The sequence below is a fragment of the Telmatherina bonti genome (assembly GCF_933228915.1).
Source record: "Telmatherina bonti genome assembly, chromosome: 23".
NCBI classification, from domain to species: domain Eukaryota; kingdom Metazoa; phylum Chordata; class Actinopteri; order Atheriniformes; family Telmatherinidae; genus Telmatherina; species Telmatherina bonti.
Genome location: NC_136632.1, coordinates 10,653,411 through 10,676,729, shown reverse-complemented (window position 1 = coordinate 10,676,729; position 23,319 = coordinate 10,653,411). Strand labels below are relative to the sequence as shown.

The following is a 23,319-nucleotide window of genomic DNA, read 5'->3' as shown; positions in this document are numbered from 1 at the left end:
CCTGGTGATTGTCTGCTGTGATACAGGATGTTTGTCTCCTTTTAGGTCTAGCAGCTGGTTGCCCCATTTTTTCTGTATGTGCTTGGTTTCTGTCTTTTTAAATGATCTCCTCTCTTCCATTCACCCTTTCTTTTTAGTCCACTCTGTTAGATTCAGCATTAATATGTAAATACAGGGGAAAAAAAACAAATTCCAAATAAAATGGTACTTAAGTATCAAGAAGAGTCTTTTATGCATAAAGTTTTTCTTGGCAAAAAAATTGTACAGCACAACACGGTAGCCTGACTATTTTGTGCTTGCTAAGAAGTGTACAGAAAGTTGACATCTATATGTCAACATGTTTCTAACTGACTTATATTTTGTGACTAATACCAACAAAAAGAGCAATTTAACATGTGAAAAACTATTATTAATAGGAATGATTTGGCAAGTGTGCTGGTTGTGTAAAAAACACAGATTAACTAAAGTGGTAATTGTGTTAAACTAGAAATTGTTGTAAAGAAAGGACATAAAGTGATATTAAAGCAGGAATGGTAGCACATTTGTAATGATTAGTGAACATGTTAAAATGTGTGAAACAACAACAGATGTGGTTTTACAACATTTAATAGCCAGTTGAAATATATATTCCAGTTTATGTAACTGCAAAAATATTCCAAACAAAAAGAGAAAAGTTGGGTAGAAATGTTCCTAAACAGTTCAATATTTTAGCACATATTAGAAAAATTACAGAAAATATTTGGATGTAATTTTCAGAATTAAAACAAACACATCTCAATACAATGTCTAATAAAATTGTCTTTAATTTCAATGTGCCTTTTTTGTGTTATTAAAAGCCTAATTTTCTTTTCCTGAGTACAAAAATAGGAAAAAGTGCTTTTCTTTTTTTTTTTTTTCTCATTAAATTATATTCTCTGTTTTGTTATTTATATTGTGCTTGATGCTGCTGGTGTCTGGTTGCTACTGTACAGACTGGCTATGTGCACGCTTAGTCTACAAGGAATGCAAAAACGACAAACTGGGGGGAAAAAAAATCAGGATGTTTCTACAAAAAAAAAAGAAAAAAAAAAAGAAAACACTTTACTGCTGAGCTAAAAGACGCTGAATGCAAAAACAACTTTTTATAAAGTGGAATAACTGTTTAAATTCACCTACCTCTCTTTAATTACAGTTGTTGAAATAGCCTGAGATCTGTAAACCTTTTTTTTTTTATTAGACAATGGTAAATACCTTTTTTTTATTTGATATTTTATGAATGTAAGAATTATAACCATTTATTTAGCTAGATCTTTTGTTATTAACAATAATTAAACTAAAAATATTGATCATGCCCAGAGATTTCTGTATGCTGTTTGTTTTAGAGAACTACTACTGTTTTTTTTTAAAAAAAAAACCTTAGTTCAAGTGACAGGTGTGAAATTTTAACATTAACCAAGAAATCCCTTTAGATAAAGACTATCAACTTAAATTGTTACACAAATTGATAAAAACAAAGCTACACCTCATAATTAGCTGTCTGTGAGGTAGTTTAGGTTAACTGTTACTTTCATATTTCTTGTCTTTTCAAGATGGATCAATACAGTCATTTTCTTTTTTCATCTGAATAAAAGAGGGAAAATAAATTCCTCTTAAAGACAACTGGAAAGGAATACACATCATAAATATGGAGGTCAAACCCTGCTGCAACTTTTCACAAACAAATACAAACATGTAGGGAAAAAAAGTTCGTTGAATCAAATACTGACATTTTTCCTGAAGGTTTCTGGTGACAAAGAAAAACTGGCAACATAGCATTTTAACTTCTAGTTTGCAAGAACTTAAAATATCTCAAACCAAGCTTGAACTTTCCTTTGGAGACTAAGAAGACTTCAGTCTGAAGGTTTGCTGGTGCTAGAAGGGGAGCAGAAAAAAAAAACCATACTAAACAAAAAACAAACGTTGCTGCACATCGATAGAAAGAATAGTTTCCATTCATAAAATAAACATTTTAGAAAACGTGACAGTAAAGCTTCACTTTCCTCCAAACTACATGTGAGATTTGGAATAAACTGAAAGAATTAAAAAGTAGAGAATTCCTACTATGGAAAAATATCTTTAGAATTTTATTTATTTTTGGTTCTGCAACAATAATCTTGGTCAAGAAGATGTAGAGTCAGGCTGACTGTGCAGAGGTGATACCATGAGTTTGCTTCAGATGAAGACATTCATTTTAAAAATTCATATCAATTGTCAGAATGTGTCTTGAGTAATCAGTACTTGTTGCTGGAGCTGTTAGCAAAGCGGCTCATGTACACTTCGTAGATGGAGTCCAAGAATGAGCTGTCAGTCTGAAACACAAAGGTACAAAACTTAGTACTGAACACTGTAGGTCACACACTTTTTTTATTACAGTTTACACTCCGTGGTCATTTTATTAGCTACAAATAATTGTTTGATATCACAGATAACTAACTGACCAAGTAAATGGCAGCAACAAAGTGCAAATAGGAAATTTGACATGGTCAAGACCACTTGCTGAAGTTCAAACTAAGCATCAGAATGGGGAAGAAATGAGATTACAAATGTAGGATTTCCTGGAAAAACGTTTTGAGCAAGATACATTTTAATAATACACCATTCAAAAGTCCAAACCCTTCAGACGTCCCTCAAAAGCCACACCTCCAAAGCACAAAACGCGTAATGCCTGTTCCCGACGGGTTGAGCAGGGAGGGACTAATGGAAGTCTGATAGACATATTGTCATCCAATCACTTAGAAAGGTCTGGTTAAAATTATTCAATGCTGCTTTTTCAGTCCTGTCCGTTCCAAAGGTGACTAAATATTTTAGAGCATTTAATTAATTGGCTGCAAACAAGGTGTGAAAGAGATTCGAAGCGTTATAGTAAAAATGCTCCTGTAAAACATCTCCCACCCTGCTTTTGATTAACTGGTTTTTGCCATCAGTGGTCTTAGGATTTTAAAGACTGATCTACTGGGAATTTTAATGCTTAAGCATCTCTAGGGATATACAAAAAATGGTCTATATTTATTATTCTAAATGAAGTGAGCACAGTTTTCTGGATAAAAATGCCCTGTTGATGTCAGAGGAGAAGGAGCAAACAGGCTGGAGATTTCATAATGAGGCAACAAAAGATTGGAAACCTTGCCTGGCCTGGCAATTCTCCATTTCAGCTGCAACATTCAGATGATCGGGTCAAAATTAGTAGAAACAAAATCAAATCATGACTCCATCATGCCTTGTATCAGCAGTTAAGGCCAATAGTGGTGGTCTAATGGTGTGGAAAATATTTAGCCACATTTTGGGCCCCTAAGTACCAACTGACCATGTTTTAAACACCCCAGCCTGCCTGAGAATTGTTACCATCCATGTCTATCCCTTTAGGAGCACAGTCTGCTGACTACTTCTGACAGGACAACGCAGCATGCCACAAAGCTCAAACCATCTCCAACTGGTTAAGTTCACTGTACTCCAGTGGCCTCCAAAGGTATCGGACTTCAATCCCTCTTTGAGATGGGATAAACCGAGAGATGCTGATCATGGATTCCCAAATGATGAATCTATCGCAACTGTGAGATGCCAACATGTCATAAAGAAGAAAATAAGTGACGAATGTTTCAAAAACCTTGTTGAATTTATGCTCCAACTAATTAGGTAGCTCGAAAAAGAAGATTCAACTTGCTACCAGGAAGGTGGACCTGATATTGTTGATGGTGAGTCAAGTGTTCAGTCTGATGCAAAACTTAACTACACTGATGAAAATATACAACCTGAAAATCAGCAAATGGTCAAAATGAAGTGACCTTCTTTCTCATTGATAAAACTCGGATTTTACCTGGATCAGGTGTAACAGAGTGGCTTGAAGCTGGCTTCGGGAAAGGACGGTGACCTCCTTCTGAAGCAAAGGTCTGGACACGGTTGAGGCAGGAGAGCAGCTCTCCTGAGCAACTGCTGGCAATCCAGTGCTAGCCTTTGTCTGAGCAAACACACTGGGAGAAAGCAGCAGGGTGGGGGCCACCGTAGCTGGTATCCGCTGGGGGGAAATGACCTGCACAGAGAGCAAAAGTTATTAGATCTCTTCTGAAAGTTTTCATGTATTAATCAGTTAGAAACTGTGTACACTGTTGCTGATTAAACTTTTTTTTTTCTCCAATAGTAAAAATCCTTGCCTGAAACTGCAGTGCAGCTTTTTGTCCTGGGGTGGCTGCAGTTGGGGATGGGAGTGTGCCTAAAGACGTGCTCGCACTCTGATTCTTACTGGGCCCCAGGAATCGAGGTGCCAGACCTGGATATGGTCGAGGTGGATCATGAGAACTCACGCTTTGTTCCTGCTGGACCAACTGGAGTTTTGTTAGGAGCTCATGAGGTGACACTACACCTTGTATCTGGGAAGACAGACCTGATGAAAAATGATAAGGGACTAAATTATTATAATTATTCTTAAAATAGGGGCTGTTCTGGTGTTTGTTTGTTATTTAAACCTAGGCAGAATACATATAACAATAAAAGAAATAATTTAGACCCTTTCTTCTTGATTGTTTAATTTTACCAGCATGTCACAATGAATTGAAGTATGTCTTTTGCATCAGAGACCTCATAGTAATCAAATAAATTTAAGAAAAAAAGCCACAGAACACATTAACAACCTAGGTCACATTTGGTGGTGGTAGCATACTGTAGAATCTGCCGTTATACTGACAAGAAGAAGAAGAAGGCCACTTACACAGCAGCTAATCTAGCCATCTTCAGCAAATTAGCAGCCAAAGTAGTAAATCATTTTAGCTAGCTGACTGAATTCAGATGCAAACAGTGCCTAAACAATAAGCAGCTGTGTTAGACATGAGTGTATGTTGAATGATGAATGGGTGACACCACCACTGGCCACTTCAGTCGCCAATGATGGCTTATCAATATGACCAGCTGCTGGCTTCAGCAGGGATGTAGCCTCCAATTACACACATGTAGTCCCTGCTAGCTGCTTCAATATAGTTAATTATTTCCTATGCACCTAAGCATGTTAGTAAGGGAAAAGGTCAACAGACTGACAATCTATTACTACAAATTGCATAATATCTAATTGACCTATTATGTATGTGGTTTGTTTATTAAACAAGAGGTTATTCTGGTTATTGGTTGATTCCAGTAAGATTTCCCACCTGTTCCCAGTGCAGATGAAGCGGCGTGGCTGTTCTGCTGTGCTTCTGTCTTCAAAAGGCTGAAAAGCAGTTGCTGGTCTTGCTTTGGTTGCAGGTGGGAACATGACACAGAGTCTGAGATTTCAGGTTTGGAGGAGAGGTGAGGGTTCTGTTGCAAAGCAGGAGGGTTGGAGCAACAGGGAGAAGCAGAGGAGGAAAAGGTGGTGGCGAGTGGAGGGGGTGGGTGGCTCTGCAGAAGTCGCTTTATTGGGTCAGACTGAAGCTGCTGTTGCTGCTGGTGGTGATGGTGGTGGTGCTGCTGCTGATGGTGATGATGGTACAGATGGTGGTGGTGGTGGTGATGTTCTAGTGGCACCCCATTGTCACACAGCCGGTTCTCAGGGGACTCGGACACAGTCTGAAGCACTCCCCCGACAACCTTTTGTCCCTGCATGAGCTTTGCGATGGCTGGGCAGTGCTGCGGCTGGTTTGCTAGCTCCTGACTCGCAATGCTGGGGCTCTGCTGTATGATGACATCAGTTCTGCCTTCCTCCCTGATGATTGGCCTGACACCTTCATCTGAACTTCCAATGAGGGCTACATGTCCTCCAGTGGAGGGAACGCTTCTGCTTGAGTTTACAGTGTCATCGTAGGTCAAAGTGCGGGCTACAGGTGGGCGAGCAAGTTTCCCTGTCAAAGTGGGAGCAGCCATGGGATGGACCGGGTTAGAGGAGTGGTGATGGTGATGTTGATGCTGAGAGCCAAAGAGAGTGGCCAAAGAGAGCACCTTGGGCTCTGCACCTTCACTGTCCTGCATGAGGACGGAGACAAAACAGCAGAAACAAATGGCAGCCATGAGATGACAACCAGAGGATCTAAAAGATGTATATATTAAAATATTTTCACACAATTCAATAAAATAATAGCAAAAAGAAAAAGAAGTATGTTATAAAAGAAATGCTGCTTATTGTTAATCTAATTTTTATGTCCTTTAGTGTCCTTTTAATAGAAAATGTAAATAAAAAAAACAGGACTGATTGGAAGTGGAAGTTATACCTGTGTGTTTGGTTTAACTGGTATTGGTTTGATCAGGTTAGGATTTCCACACAGTACACTGATGCCACCAATCTCTTTTGGCTCTGAAGTGCCCTTTTCCTGAGACAAAAAGGAAGGCCACAATACAGATGTGTACGAATACGTAGAAATAAAGAGACTAATTGATACGACACTGTCACAGAAACAGAGAAAAAAAACAGGATAAACTAAAAAAAAATTAATAAATAAAAATAAATCTGTGTCTCTTACAAGTTAGAATGAATAATATAGAAATATGGAATTACCCATAATTGAAATACAATGTTCTACTGGTTTTTATTTTCTCCACAACTTGTAGAAGTACACGGCAACTCTACCTTGTCATACTCTGTGCGTGCTTTAGTCAACATCTGGATGATGTCCACTCCCTTTGCCTCACTATTTCCCCCTCCTCCTTTTCTTCCTTCCCCACCAGCAGCTACTTCTCTTCCTCCACCTGGAGACAACCAGCCACCCTGGGACTGTGCCAGGACCTGCTCCTGCTGGGTCAGACTGCATGGAGAAATTCATAAACAAACACCTGTATGTATAACACCAACAATATATTTGTTATTTGGACTAATAATTAAAGAATATTCAAGTGATAGATGTATAGTTAAATATGGGCTGAAAGTGTGGACTGTTTTAATCTGATGCTCTTAAATGACAGCTTTTTAAAAAGGGTTGAACATCTGCTTTTGAACCCATATTTATTTTATAAATCAACAAGACTCCACAGAAAAGATGCTGTGTCTCAATGGGACTTCCTGGGTTAAATAAGGTGAATTAAATTAGGCTGTCTACTCCAGATGATAATATATAATTCACTACTTACATTTTCATTCGCTGGGCAATGCGTTGACAGTCCTGCTTATCATAAAACCAAATCCCATGGATAACCACTGTAGGAGGAAGACAGAGAAGGGTTGAGAGCCAGGAATCAACACTGTACTTTAAAACAAATAATAAGCATCCCAAAAAACATGCTATGGTTTGCCATAATTATCTAACCACTGCCCATTCAGGTCTGTAATGTGATCCCAGATAAGGTCAGCAGACAACTAAATGAGTGTTGAGCTACCATATCCTTACAATCAAATAAATGCACAGATATGCAGTAGCTCAGTTTGACTGCTTTGTCCTCAGACCACACTCAACTGAAATGTAATTACTGTCTGGTTCTGAACTCAGGGTTGGAAATGACTCATTTCCAGGCCAGACCAATGGGAGCAGAAGCCAACAATGACATTATGCACTGAAACATGGGCACCAGGAGCCTCTTGAAATGTGTATGATCAGAAAGGGAAAATTGGTCACATAGTTACACAACTGGTAATAATTTGGTCTGACAACAATATACAGAGAGTTTTAATATACAGGGAGTTTTACTCCTTTGTCAAGTGTATACTGGAATGTTTTATATAAATATATACATATTATATTATATTATATTATATTATATTATATTATATTATATTATAATACATACACACACACACACATAGCTGACACAATTCCACACTTTCTCAGTGAAATATCTGACAGCCTCTTGGTCAAAACACCACATTCGCTGCTTTTTTAAATTAGGAATTTACATCTTCTTATAATCATCAATTTAGAAATTTACTCACAAAACAATGGTTGACAAGTGATTTTATTCTCAAGCGTATATTTAACATTTATTTACATTTTCCTGGTCAGCAATTTTAACACAAACAGTGGTACTGAGCTCTCTTTAAGGGATAATGCTGTAGCGAGTTTAAATTGGGTTTAATTTAAAAGCCTCAACATTGATAAAGTATCTTAACTGCTAGCAAGGTGATTGATACCCAAATGAAAAAGCTAAATAAATTATTTGATATAAATAAATTCTATAAATTATCAGTAGAGCAAAGCAGAAAAGTTTGAACTTCCCAGTTTTTGCGACAGTAAAAATAGTGTCAAATGATGTCAAGTGGCAGCTGTAGCTCAGAAGAGCAGCCCTGCCAACCTAATGTCCAGGCTTTCCCTGACTACATGCTGAAGGTGTCCTTGGGCAAGAGACTGAACCCCAATGAGTCTATCGGGAAAAGAGTCAGTGTGATAAAGTAAAAGATAAGAGTAAAAATGTAGAAGTGCTGTTTGAGTAATCGGGTGAATGTGACATGTAGTGTTGAAGCGCTTAGAGTAGTAAAGATGACTAGAAAAGTGCCATATAAGTCCAATCCACATACCAAAACATACTCAAAAATAAATATATGATATGTGGATAATCCCAATATGATCTCATAATGCCACAGAAACCCTAAATGACCTTCTGAATGAGATCCTTTTTAAATATAAGTGGCTTAAAAAAAAGTTGCAAATATGTAATTCAGGGCTGACAGGGCTCTTTACAACACAGGAAAAAACCATCTAAGGCTTCAAGACACCCACTTCAACTTTGAGAAGAAAAAAATAAAAATAAAAAACCACCACCACCCAAAAAAGATGTAAAGTATTAAAAAAAGAGAAGATAAAAGGAAAAAAGACAACATTTGTACAACAAAAAGTGTATATCAGTGGATTACCACACATACAGAAGACATTCCCACACCAACACACAGACCACAGGGGTCAATGTAGATGGGGAAAAGGCAGAGAGGGGGAGGCAGAGACACACAGAGTTAAACTGAGCCTGGGAAAATCAGCCTTCTACCAAATAAGTAACTGTAGTGGGAGACTGACTGGTGGAGCCAGAGCCACTTAGTGCTCAATGGAGATGAGACTGTTTGACAGAGACTGAGCGACACACAGACTCACACAGCTGAAGCCAGACAGCTGGAAAATTGAGGAAAAATGAACAAGACACATCTTCGAGAAGATGTTATCAAGTCCATCAGAATCAGAACATCTTGTTCTCAGAGCTCTTTAGCTGTCAAGAAATATTGTACAGACTGAGTTTTGCTAATAAAGGAAAAATGCTAAGCTGAAAGGACAGAAAGAAGGCTGGAGGAATCTGTACAGTGCAGACCATGTCTTTGACCTGACCCGTCTCTGAGAAATCCAGAGGACAAAAGTTAAGTGGACAAGATAAAAGGTGCGCAAGTTGCTTTTAAGAGATTACCACAATTGCCAACCTGTAGAAATGCTCCATTTCCATCAGGCAGAGGGGTGAGAAAGAGTGAGACTGACAGAGGGAAGGCGGGAGTAGAACTACAACCAGCGGTACCACCAAAAAACAGCAAGGAAGAGAAAAGAGGGGGAGCTCCAGTCTGGCCACTGGACACTGAAGGAAGAGGGGCAGAGGGACAGGGATATTTAAAATGCACGTCTCAGCCAAGGTCCAGAACCAACTAGACTGGGAACTCAATTAAACAGCAGGAGTGGGAAGATAAAATCAGCAAGAGCGATGACGTCCAAACCGCAGCGACTACTAAAACAGACTTTTTTGTCTGGTTTAAACAAACCTTGTTGGAAAACTCAAGAGATAACCAACCCAGTGGAGTCTGCAGGTGACCCGCAGCTTAAACCTGCAGGGACTTGGATGAACCAGGGAAAACAGTGAGCATGTGCAGCTGGTTTAGTCATTCTTTAACTATCTGAACTTGTATGTATAAAACAACTTATATCTGAAGTTTAAATGCGCTTTGACTCTTAACTGTGCTGTTCAGTGACCCAAACCCTTCACCACTGGGACAGCTAACAACATTTTTCATATTTTGTTTAGTTTGAGTATTGTAACAAATGCAGTCACAAAGATAAGCAGCAGCAAGCCAGGATGGATTATGAGCAGTTTAACTGCAGTATGAGGTCACATTGGTGAGGAAAGCTGACATATCAGTCACGATGAGTAGCTTTGCTTTCTTTTATCCAGTAAGTAGATTCCTGGAGGTTTGTCAGGGGTGAGTGCTCCAACAGTAAAACACATCCTTGCATGGAATTATTGTTGTAAGCAAGTAGCCATCGCTGCCTTTATTTGTGGGAATGGAATCCACGACATTGTGGGGAGGAGTAAATTCTGAGATTAAAAGCCAATGAAACATTGAGCAAAGGAGATATTACTGTGACAACTCTACTTAACTGCAGGTATCCTTTGCAGCTGTATGCCGGGTCAAAAGAGGCAGCACCTAAACGGCTGTGACAGCTGAATGTGCACCACTTAACTCGACTGAAAGGACTTTTACACAGTGCCATCAGTTCGCCTTTATCTCCGAGGAAGGAAAAATCTCATCCGACGAAGCGTCACATCACCTTTGGCGGTGTTTTCATTGACCATTATATCAAAAAAGGAATAACTGGAGCAGCAACTCAAGATCAATCTAAGCAAGTTGTGGAAAGACTGAAAAAGGCAATTAGCACCGACTGTGAAACCATGCTGAGAAGCCTCTTTCAAAGGAAACATAAACATGAAAGGCTGGAGGAGGAACCCGAAGTCCGATTTAAGGGCTTGTTGGTGTCAGAGAAAGACCTGGGATACACGTATGTCCCTCCTGGAGGTAAGACTGTCCCTACACAATACATACAGATGACTAATGTTAACCAGAGGCCAGCTTTTAATTACATAAAAAAACAGTAAAGGCCCCTTGTTTATCAAAATTTCATGTTCATTTTTAATGCACAACTAAAGGCGCATTTGTTTGGAAAACAAAGATAGTATAATATTTTTTTTCCACAACTGTATGCAACAAGTGAGCTTCACTTGTGCTAAGATGCACATCGGTGTTGCTATGATGGCTGATTATACAAACTCTGACAGGGAAAAATGTCAGAAATATAAATATGCTGCAAGTAAACAATAAATCTAATTGGATATTCCACAAGACAGATCAAGATTGGATTCATGACAAAAATAAAAAAAAAATCCCTGAGCAACAGACACAAATGAAGACATTCCTCCTGAGGTTAGGGGACCAGCTCTTTATGATAATGGGGCAACTGATACCAGACATTAAGCACTTACAGAAGGGAATGTTAAAAGCCTTCTACTGGCTCCTGTGGACAAGGAAATAACATCTTTCACAGGCTAAATTTCTCCTCCCTGAATCTTGCCCTGTGCTGTGCAATATCACCACATTTATTTTTAGCCTGGGGTGCCACTTTGTGCCAAATGCCATTCCAGGAAGTTACAGCAGCACTGAGGACTACATGTTTGTCTAATGATAAGACTCCACGACCCCTCCACCAAGAGGTCATAATGCACTGGGTTTGGCTGCCTTGCCAACAACTTATGAATCTGACGCTTGCCAAGGGAAACACATTTTCTGTAACCTAAGATGCATTTCCCTGCAAAAGTTCTCTAAATGTTAACATTTGCTTGCACTTTAATTGGGGGGGCTTGTGCTGCGGTCCATACTAGAGCGTGATGCAACGGTCCTCTGTAAATGTCAGTTGCTCCGTTTTTTTTACTTATTTATTTATTTTTTATCTAAATCAGGCTAAACCTTGCCATACATGTGCATGTCAAGATTTTAATTTCAGGTCCCGCAATAGACACCAAATCTCAGCAACTATGACGATAAAAATCACTCTAATTACAACCATTATTCATGGCTCCGTTTTTGGATGTTTTATTAACCTTAAATCTGACCAATCAGTGGTAGCTTCCATTAGTTGCAACCATTTGGTTTGATGTGTATCCACCCCTCTTTAACTTAGATAACCCATGATCATGCTTCAATTTTTACAGGAAATAGTCATCAACTATGTTGTGATTACTGGTTCTGTGTTTTTAAGATTTCCTATCTTCTCACGATGAGTGAGTCAGCCTCACACTTAAAATTCCTTCTCCATTAATGATGCTCCAATCCGGGGGCCAGTATGATCACATATCATGTTTAATGAGCTCTTCGTGCCTTAAAAGCAGATGCAAAATGTCTAAAAAAGTGTTGTTATACACAGTATTATACTGAGCCTCACACATGTTTATTGATGACTATATTTCAGCTAAAATAAAAAAAAGCTACAACTGCATGAGGATCAAAGCATGCATAAGGAAAGGATTGATTCGACCTGCCTTTTACTTGGCCTGATTGGGAGTCCAACAGAGAGCGAGGCAGGGAGAGTCTATATGTGTGTGTGTGTGTGTGTGTGTGTGTGTGTGTGTGTGTGTGTGTATGCCAAAGACTTCTGAGTAAGTGTGTGTTTAGATTATCAGAGCCTGTTGTGGTGTATCTAATCTCTTTTGGCTGCTTTTGTAGTGCTGTCAGACTCTTGTCCCACAGGCACACTTAACAATGTGTGTGTGTTTGTGTGTGTGTGCAAGCTCTATGTAGGTTTCAGAGTCAGGGCTGATAAAATAGACAAAAATACCTCTGCTTAGCTCCATAAATGGTAGTACTGGTTCCCACTCAAAAGATCTATATACTGCTCTTTGCTAATCTTTTATCCAACTTTTAACCTATGGCCATAAATTAACCTTCTATTTTCTGAGATTTTGTGTGTGTGTGTGTCTGGGTGGGTGTGTGTCTGGGTGGGTGGGGGGGTGTTGGCATGATCTCTTTCAGCTATCAGAAGAATTTAAGTATCAGAAGAATTACAGGAAGCCATAAATTACTTACTATTTCCCATCATTACTGAAAAAGCCCAAATGTTTTTATTGTCAATGCAGAAAACGATGCATTAAAGAGATATCAAAGCTTCATTTGCCATTCAGTTAAACAGTTTTTTTTCACTCATAACCTTTTTCTCAACACATTTTCCATATATAATGAAAATATTCCTCAAGAAAACACATTCTGGTACCTATCCGTTGTACAGTGAAGTAGTAAAACAAAACTCACCAGTCATGAGCTCTCATGATACAAACCCAAATTGTGGTTTAAACTCGATAATAAGACATATTTCCTTATTCCTAATTCTCATTGTTTTGGGCTTTCGTGAGACAATTAGCCATCATCAATGTTGCTGAGTAAATAACATCAATTACAATATGAGACTAAGGTGCTGTCATCTGTGATTCAGCTTAATAAATATTACTTTGATTAATCATGGAGCAGACATCAGAAGTTTGTGTGTGTGTGTGTGTGTGTGTGTGTGTGTGTGTGTGTGTGTGTGTATTGTCTTACATCGTGCATTACGGTAAAGTAGGAAGGGGTCCTGGAGCTGGAAGTCAAGGTCCTTTGTGATGGGCTCTGTCAGGTTCTCCATGCTGAGTCGATTCATAATGGTGAAGCCATGTCTGGGAGATGCCAGCCTGAAATTTAAAGAAGGGTGAAGAGAATTAATAAAAGACTGAGGTATACTGCAAACAATACTTGCATTTCTTTTCTGGCCACAGATGTGCTCTAAAGTCAACAGTGAACTACCAAACTAGCAAGCAAAGTCGAACATTTCTGTGAACATTAGTTACAAATCATTTAGTTTGTAATGAGAAAAACTTAGTTGTAGGACAACAGATTCTTACCTAGTGTAGATAAAAAGAGTGCCTTCCACTTCTGTCTTCTCCTTTAGAAACACACACACACACACACATAACCTCGTCAAGAAAGCAAAAACTGCATCAGGTTTCCGAACTAAAACACTTCACTTGTTATGGAATATTAAATTAAAAAGGTCCAATTATCAGAGTAACAATAAAGCAACCCCATTGGTGTAAACAAGACTAAAAAAAATTTATCAGTTTTGTACCCAAAGAAGTAGCAGCTGTAACCTGTGTGTGACAGAGAAATACATAAAACAAGTAGTCTGCTTTTTATCTTGTCATAAAAATAAATAAATATGCCCTATACACAACTACAATTTTAAATTTTAAGTCATTATTTAAGTCTAGAATACATTTATAGCAACTGCGCGCCTGTCAGGATGAAGCTAAGCTAAGTTAGCACACGATCTTTTTCTTTAAACTTCAGACTTACCCACTCATTTGCCCTGTTGTTATAAGTGTAGAGAGCCACTTGGCTGGCCACGTCCACAATGTTATTAATGTATGGGTCTTGTCGCTGCAAGGCAGCTAAACTTATGTCCAGTCCTTTAGCAGTAAGGCAACTCGCGCTGCCAGAAGAAGTCGCTGTCATTGTTCCCTATGGGGAAGTTAGCTAGTAGCTAACTAGCTTCGGTGTCAAATGACTCACAAAGAAGATCTATAAAAACTGAGCCAGAGACGAGACAGACAGTACGGTTACAACAGATGATACTCAGTAACCGTGGAGTCAAAGTAAGACCAGAGACGTTAAAATTTCCAAATGTTATCAAGCTCTAACTTCTACAAGAGAGTTGCAGCGCGGCCATGTTTAGCCAAGAAATTGTAAACAACTTAGACATGAGTAGTCGCACAGCGTGGTCAGAGATTCAGCCTTATCAATCAACTTTGAAAAATTGATTGAAATGTCAGCCGTAGGGATTAAACACCCCCCCCCCCCCCCCCCCCCCCAAACAAACAAAAAAAAAAAAAAAAAAAAAAAAAAACATAATGGTAACAAAGCCATAAACTTGAACCAACTCAGTGAATATGCACGCGTTCATGCTTATGCGCTGGGACATTTCGTTTAGTAGTATTTTTGAAAACTTGTAATAGCTAAGAGAGATTTATTTTATTGGTATCAAAATGAAAATTTACATTTTCCCTCCATTGTTATAAAAGCATACCCTTCTGTTTTGCTTTAGATTGAAACTTTGACAGAAAATCAGCTGCCACCATTCTTATAAGGTAGTTTGATTTGAGCAATTGTAAATGCTGACTGTTTCAAATGTATTCCGTTTTTATTATGTTTCTTAAGAAAATTGTTGTCTTTTTGTTTTTTGGGCTCATGTTACATCTACCAAGCAGCAAGTGCAACTATTTACATTCATTGGTCCTCTGACACTGACAAGCTTACATTTCTCATTAGATCCACTGGGGGGCATGAAAGGGATGCGTTGCAATACTACATGAAGGCGCATTAAATCCCAACAGGGAAAGGGGGAGAGAGGGTAAATGACAACCAAACAAGATCAGCTCCATATTTTAGTTGTCATTTACCCTCATGCTCCAGGCTTTTTGGCATTTATAATTGCCTTTAAGTTACACAAGAAGTAAGTGCAAAACAGTGTTTTTTAAAGAGCATTTATTTTCTGTGTAAGAGTTCAGAAGGCCTGCTCAGCTCAGAAATAATTGCCAGTGGGAAAAATCCCTTTTCTTTCAGTGTCAGAATGCATCTACAATTTTTTTTTCAGTATGCAATAATCCAGTCATAAGGTTCAGAAATGTGAGACATCCTTCCTGAAATTAATCCTCAAGGACAGAACAGGCACAGGAATTGGACTCTTAACATTTGTACCAGAAATATCCACATCAAGACATTTGGGGTGCCTGATAATGACTCCATTTTCACTTTAACATTTCTTGCTCCATATCAATGGCACCAACATTTCCTCACTAATGTTTGAAAGTTTGCTAAGTTTGTTGGTAATAAATATTCATTTCAATAATTTGCTTACTGAGAAAGCGATGTTAACATCTCTGTCAGTATCAAGAGCATGAATTAGTCTTGGATTAGTGGTTTCATTCAACTAGATTTGAGCCAAGTGTTTTGAATTTATCAATACGACATGCTGAAGTGAACTTCAGGAAGATTTTCTGGTCAGGCCAACAGTAAAAGCTTGGACACCGGTCCATGTTAGACAGAAAAAAACACAAAAACTGTGCTGATGTCATAGCAAATGCAGTGTAGTAAAGATGACAACCAAGATGGCTGCTGTATAAATGTTTTGTAGAGAGACATAACAATCGCCTTTGGTGCAATGGTTGGAATGTTTCAGTATTCAATGAATCGTGTTAGAAATTTTGACATGCACAACAATGAATCAGTATCCGTTAACATTCTCGACAAAATAAAGGATAACTTAAAATTTTATCTGAGTTTAAGCGCTTCAAAGAGAAAGAAGTGATTTTATTTCTGTCTTTTCTTTTCCTTTGATCAGATTAAAAACCTGTTTCTTACTTTTCAGGGGTTAATATAAAAAAAAAAAAAAATCTCAGTGTGTTTTGTGACAGATCTATATAGTTGTCTATTTTATCTTGTCTTATCTCTGTTTTTCTTCATATTATTATTATTTATCAGGGTGGTTTGTCAGTGTTTGTTTTCACGGGGTGTGAGTTTAGTAAATGACGGGACTAATGAGTTATCCATCCGTAGATCAATGCTGTCAATAAGCATTCGGTTAAGACTGATTGCTTGTATTTTATTGACAGAGAAAAGCTTCACTGGTTCACAGGCAGGATTTAGCCAGAGGGCAGCTTGTTGTCATTTACAAAGGGGAGGCTAGCTCTATAACATAGCTCTTGTTGTTGTTATGATATATGTATTTGCAGTTTCCATGCTAAAAAATACCACTGAACCCAAAATTATACAAGATCTGTTGTAAGTAGAGGAGCTGCATATTTCACAACATCACAGTTATAATAGCTTTGGGGAAATGCATTTCTCAAATGCTCTTTTTACAGTGTGTGTATAGAAATAAAAAAATAAACTCTACTCTACGGATAGAGGATACACACACATACATCCATGCTGCAGATCTGCTGCAGGACAGTCATTGCACCTGAAGGTAAAGAGCCAAGGTAAATGGGTGATAAATAGCTTGCCTGAAGTGCTCCATCTGGGTTTACCAACAGGAAGAGCTCCAGATGATGAAGAGTTTATATTAGTCATCTTAGTCCTTGTCTAACTCTGAATTTACAGACGTGTTTTTAACACAGTGGCAAATCAAAATAAGTTTTCAGACTGCTAAATCAAAGTGTCAGTGTAATTATGTAAAAATAATCCATTACAAGTCATAACAAGTAGAAATCCAGAGTAAAAACTTGACATTTTTACTGTGAAATGACATTTAAAACATAATGGAAAAATGGGATTATATTATCTAAAAAGTGTGTGTATATTAGTATCTCGTGAATTATGATTTTTCTCACTTAAAATGGATTTAATTTTCTATTTGAGTGTTGGGTCCATTTATACAGAAAACCTGGCACATAACAAAGCAGGAAGGAGAGGAAGAGTGTCAAAGGTCACAGGAAAAGAAGGAAAATATTTTGCTTTGGAAAATGTTTGAGGTGTTTTGAGAGTACACATTAAAGAAGTAGAGGATCATATAAAAGTTTTTTTTTTTTTTTTTTTTTTTTGCATATAAAAGTAATTTTTAAATAAAGTCTAAGAAGAAAAAACAGGGAAATGGAAAGGAAATTTAAAATAAGTTCAGGCAGAGAACAAGAAAAGATGCCGGTGTGATTTCTGATAGCTGGGTAGATTAGATGATTATGATGTGCAGAGGTTTTTGGAATAATGTAATAATTGTTAGCTTTCTATTTAACTGGTATCTCAGCCTATAATTGCCATTTGTTGATAGACTGTAGTCATTTGGGATGGCTGCTATCTCACAGAGGAGTTAAGAAGGTAAGTGCCATAAAATTGAAATACATGTCCCTAAAACATGCTTTAGAATAGTTATTTATGTACTTATTTACTTTCAACTACTAAATACAATGTGCACTTTTTAATTGACAAAAAGGAAATTCATGATGTGAACATGATAATAATTGATCCGTCATAGATTGTGATCAGATATTATTAAACTGATGAATGTTGAAATTGCATTTCTGAATAAAAGCAGCTCTACTTCTATGAAGGAATCCCCCTTTGACTGCCCAGCAGGTTGTTTGTTTCCCACATGGGACACCAGCATCTGAATGTTTGTCTGATTCCCAGAGACCAACTGGGCTTTTGAGTCACACACACTCACACATACAAAGGGGGTCTGGAACTGCAAATATAGAAGAGTCATAAATAGAGCGGATACTCCGAAGGCAGGCTGAATTACTGAGGACATTTGTGTATGTGTGTCTGCATGTTTGTGTGTCCCCTGGGTAGAAGTATCTGTTCCCACGACCTGCCCTCCATCCAGTCTTCCCTCTCCCAGTCTTTCCTGTCTGTCTATCTTCCACTCACTGGCCAGCAAAACCAAACAGAGGCTCGTCTGGAGAGATTCATTCTACCATTAAGTCCCTTACTGCCCATTTGTCTCATGACTACCACTGATGATTAGACTGTTGTCTGGTTCTGTGAAAATTAGTTAAGAAGTTAAATGGAAGACTGAGGTGTTTTACTGATTTATATTTAGTCAAACAGACTCTTTTACAAGTTTCTTACATCCATGGGTTATCAGCATTTCCATGAAAGTGGGATTTTACCAAATGGTTTCATATAAACAACCATATGAGGCCCCCAAACTGTCAAATTAGTTAATCAGTTAAGTTAATAGAGATTAGAGTCACAGATATGTCTTGTGACTCCTTGTATGGGGTTTATCTTGTGACTGTTTGAAGGGGGCCAAACCTTAAGACGGGGAATATTAGAGAGTTTATAGAGTGGATAAAACCGGCTCCACTTTGATCAGCTTTAAGAAAAAAAATACTTATGCACTGATATATCAGAATCAAAAGTCTGATGAAACAGTGACATGTGGTACTCAAAGAAGGGGCTGTTTATGTAGAACAAGTAGTCTACTCCTCCAAGCCATTAGGTTCTTCAGTACTGAAAGACGAAACAAAATGAAAACAAAACAAAAGTAAACAAAACAAAACAAAACAAAACAAAATAAAATAAAATAAAATATCTGAGAATCCTTTAGAAAAAGAGAATATAATAACTATAACTATAAAAAAAAAGTTTAAAAAAAACAGCAAGCATTATGTTAACTCTCACTGGACACAAAACAACAACAAAACCCCACAAACAAACAAGCAAACAGAGACAACACCACAATGACATTTGAATAAAAGCAAAAACCAAACAGAAGCATTATTTCACAAAACCCTACATAAGAAAACAGCAAATGAAATAAAAACATGATTCAAAATACGAGAAGATACAATGGAGATCTGACAACATACAACAAAACCAAAGGTAAGCAAATAAACAAACAAGAACATTATTTTTTACCTTTTCATTATTTTCCATGCATTGTCAAACATTTTCAGTTTTTGTGAAATATTGCTGCAAGTTGTGTGATGTATTTTTCTAAGGTTGTCTTGTTTTAAATGGAATTTGATCCTAACTTTTCCTTTTTATTAGACCTTGTTGTGTGTGTTTGTTTTTCCAGTTCTGTTGTGTGTATGCATGATGTAGTGTTTTTCCCAAACTTTTTTTTGCATCTACTACCTAACTGTAACCTAACCTAACCTAACCTAACTACAGAATCAGTGTTTCACTTGGCTGCTATATCGCTGTATCATTAATCTGCTCTGATACATCAGTACATAAGTAGAATTTTAATATTAACATTAAAATCAGTTGGATTCGGTTTTATCTGTTTCATAAACTGACTAATGTCCCAAGTCTAGACACGAAGCAGTCGGCAATATGAAATTCTGGGAGTGTTTCTGCTCATTCATCATCGCCAGCAACAATGCTTCCCCTTGAAATACAGTATATTAAAACCACATATGCATCACAAAACACTTTAGGTTCTTTTGAAAACAGACAGTTCAGTTGTCAGAACCATCAATAGAATCATTTCGGAGTTTTCTTTTTGTCTTTACTATGTCTACAGTGACACTTGCAGACAAAAAGCTTTATACTATTATAGAATGGTGGGTGGTGATTTTGCACTATAGCACTGAACAAATGAATGCAGGCTGAGTTGAGTCATCTGATTCACCTCCTGATTATAGCCTGCAGCGAGACTGACGTGAGGCCTGCACATTGTGAACTTTGTATTCAGTGTCAAAGACAATTATATGGGAAGGCCAGTACCATGATTAGAATCTAGAGATGCTGGTTTTCAGTACATCCTGATACATTACTGAGCTCCATTATTGTGTTCTGCAGTGGCTTCCTATGCATTTTTTTTTTTTTTACAAGTTTGACATCTAAAATCTATTGTTTCATATGAAATATTAACATATAATTTGTGTTTTGTAAGTGCGTGCAAAAAAGACAAGGCATCTTTTTTTTTGTATAGTTTGGGTCTGTGTGCTTTTAGCAACAAGCTCCAATCCAAAAGCCTCAGTGTGAATGACAGAGCCAAATAACTCAATGTCATAAAAGCATGCAAGAGAACTATTTAGTTAAAAGCTGGTGTTGCTGACTTTGTTTGACATTTTACTCCAAAATGAGCTTTGCTTCATCATCGTGTTACCTAAGAAAAGCGGCGATGTCTCCAGTAAATGACTTAGATTGCCTCGAGGGCCAGGACAAATTTGTTTCTGATCATAGAGAGTAACGTTGAAACACACTCTCCGCTCCTGAGGGGCAAAAAAAGAGAGAGAGAGGAAAACCATAATCAAATTCCAATCATCTTTTTTTGTTGGGGGGGCACACATACGGTCTTTTAGTGCTGACCTTCCTGAGCATGTCTTCTCTCTGCATTTACAGTACACCAAAAGATCTAAGAAATGACTGACCTTGTGGTTCCTTCCTGTTTGAGAGAGCCGTGAAATGATCAGAGGTTGAGTCATAAAAGAGTTGAAAATCCAGTTATTTAGCGAGTGTGTAAACACAGCCTCGGCCAAAGAAAAGAACGAAGCTGAAAGAGTCCAGATGTGAAGGGACTTTGGACCAATGAGATATACAGGTCTCAAATCTGTTTGTTCCTGCTCAAATTAGAGTCTCGCAGAGTTTGAGACTGCCATGGATCATTATCCCACTTTATTTCCCTCGCACACACACACCCACCCACACACACACACACGTTTTCTCCTTTCTCCTTCTTTGTGTTGCACACATTTACATCTTTCAGCTCTTTTCTTTTCAACCTTTTTTTTAAAATTATTTATTTATCTTTCAGCTCTATTAAGACACATTTTTAAAATCCAGCCACCTTCCTTTCCTTTCACAACACTTTCTAACATCATCTTCATCATCACCGTCGTCATCTTCATCTGGATGCCAGCCGCCCGGTTCCCCACTACTGCCTACACAGTTTCCCTCCCTTCTTGCTCTCTGGCACACAGGCGCGCGCACACATCTGGAAACAGTCAGAGCGTCTACATGTACTGACTGGGGAGGGGGGCTACCTCTCGCTCTCCTTCTCTCTCTCGGTATCACTGCAGAGCTGAGCTGCAGGGGCAGCAGAGGCAGAGAGAAGATAGAGATCCAACTCCCGATCAGTGAGACAGACGACAGGCAGACGCACAGGCTGACTCACAGAGACACACAGCCGGACCATCATGGACTGGATCAGGGCAGAGAAACCAATCTCCGGATGAGACAGGACGGACTGGCTTCTGTTATTTGGAGGGACTCTGCTTTAGATACGTGGAATAACCGACAACCCTTTGGGAGATTTAACCCCGAGCTGCCCGTGATGGAATATTTACACTCTTTTCATCTCCTAATTTTCCTCATCTTCTCTTCCTCCTCCTTCTCCTCTCCCATCACCACCTCCACCTCCTCTTCTTCATCCTCTCACATTTTGACACGCTGAAGATGCGCACGAATGCGTCTTTTGCGCACTTCCATTGCGACCGTCATTGACAGCGCCCGTGCTTTGTAACATTTTGGAAACCTTTTTTTTCTTCTTTGCAACAACCAGGGTAGGCTGAGGAAGAAAGAGGAAAAAGGTGAAAGGTGTGAATTGAATCGAACACCGTGCTGGTCTCATGTTTCTCGCCTAGGGCCCGGATGTACCGAGGGATGCACCGGTGCGTTTTCCCAACCGGTTCCTCCAAAAGCTCCCTCTTTTTTCTCGCCTTTACCTCCATCATGGGGATTAGGTAATATTCACTCCATCCGAAGAGACCTTCCCCATAAACAGAAATAACGGAATACCCCCCAAAAAAACTGTCCGTGTCAGACAGTTCTTTCTCCCCCCTCTTCTTTAATTTCTTTCTTTTGGAGGGGGGGCTTTTGTTCCCCTCTTGTTAATTTCCCCCCCTCTTCTCCCCAGCTTTTTCCTCTCTTTCCATTCACCTATAAGGATAACGCCGGACTACATTTATGGTAAATGAAAGCAAAAACATGTACATCCCCGAGGACACCCTTGAGAACCATCAAGGTATGTTATGCCTATTTTATTACAAACTAACAAACATCCAAGTGTGCATGGAGAAGGAAGGGGAGGAGGGAGGGAGAGGAGAGGAGAGGAGTGTGATAGTCTAGAAATGGGGATGGGATAGGGAAAGAGGAGTGAGGGAGGGGGTGGGAAGGAAAGGGATGTTAGCACTTTCCTTATTTCAACAGATGGCTAGATGCAGTTCTCACTTTCCCAGTGTGTTCAATTTGTTTATCACATCTTCCCCCGGAGCAGTTCTGTGCAGAAAAGTGAACTTGTGCCATAGCAAGGCTGCAGGTTGCCACGACCACAAATGGATGAGGCCTTTTTTATTTTTTGAAGGTTTGACAGGCCTGTCCATCCCAGAACTGTGGTATAATAGGTGGGCAGTGGTCGCATGGAGCCAACAGGCAGTTGTAGGCGGGAACATTACTGGTGGAGAAACATTTCTTGCAGAAAATGACATCGAAAGTGTCGGGGTGCTAATGATTTTTTTTGACACATCTTGAATCCCCACAGCTTTATTTGGGAATAACCCAAAAGAGAGGAGGGAGGAGGAAAAGCAGATGTGAGATTTGCTTTTGTTTAACATCTGAACACATGGTTGCCGAAGAGTTTTTATGTCTGCTAAATAACAGAAACTGCATGGATGACAGGTGGCAGTAGGGGGGCCTGCAGGACTTGTTTGTCTGCTGAGAATTGGGTTGATGGTAAGATATTTTTGGACCGGCAGCGAGGACAGTAGGTTGTTCCGCACAAGACACGACCCAAGTTTAACGTCACGACTTCTGAAGTGTCTTTTTTTTTTTTCAAGCTACGACAAAAAAGTGACTTTAAAAATCCAGAGCCGTAGTCTGGTTTACAGTGTGGAAAGGGTCTGTTTGCATTGCGCAGTATTACGCGTCGCTTCTTCCACCCACGTTGCAGAGAGCAAAGCCCAGCACAGCGTTCGGTTAAAACCAGCCCAGCCGTGCTTTTCAGCAAGCAGGTTGTGTGTTCAGTCACTATCATCATCCTCATAACCCTCTTCATCCTCGTCGTCGTTGTCTTCGCCCTCATCAACCACCTCCATCACAACCACATACATCTCCGCCTTGGCGACAGGTTCCATAGCAACAGGGGATGAGGAGAGGGGTGGCGATGTGTGTGTGTTTGTATGTGGGTGTGCGTGCATTTGTGTCGCAGT

The 23,319-nt window shown here is 39.0% G+C and overlaps 2 protein-coding genes across 2 annotated transcripts in view; one reads left to right on the top strand and one right to left on the bottom strand.

Annotated features, from left to right (window-relative positions):
• Positions 1–682: 682 nt before the first annotated feature.
• dcp1b (decapping mRNA 1B) lies at positions 683–14,382 on the bottom strand. Its single transcript, XM_079263033.1, has 10 exons — positions 14,021–14,382; positions 13,570–13,610; positions 13,232–13,359; positions 7,042–7,108; positions 6,545–6,719; positions 6,189–6,287; positions 5,154–5,943; positions 4,167–4,396; positions 3,833–4,045; positions 683–2,327 (listed from the first exon to the last, which is right to left on the bottom strand). Exons 1-10 carry the CDS (start codon positions 14,177–14,179, stop codon positions 2,250–2,252), a joined length of 1,980 nt encoding a protein of 659 aa, XP_079119159.1. The 5' UTR covers positions 14,180–14,382; the 3' UTR covers positions 683–2,249.
• Positions 10,540–23,319, top strand: part of cacna1c (calcium channel, voltage-dependent, L type, alpha 1C subunit) — a gene marked incomplete at both ends in the record, with an annotated part of 191,722 nt that continues 178,942 nt past the window's right edge. The window contains one exon of the mRNA XM_079263032.1: positions 10,540–10,663. Coding sequence (XP_079119158.1) covers positions 10,540–10,663 — 124 coding nt within the window. The remainder of the gene's footprint in view (positions 10,664–23,319) is intronic.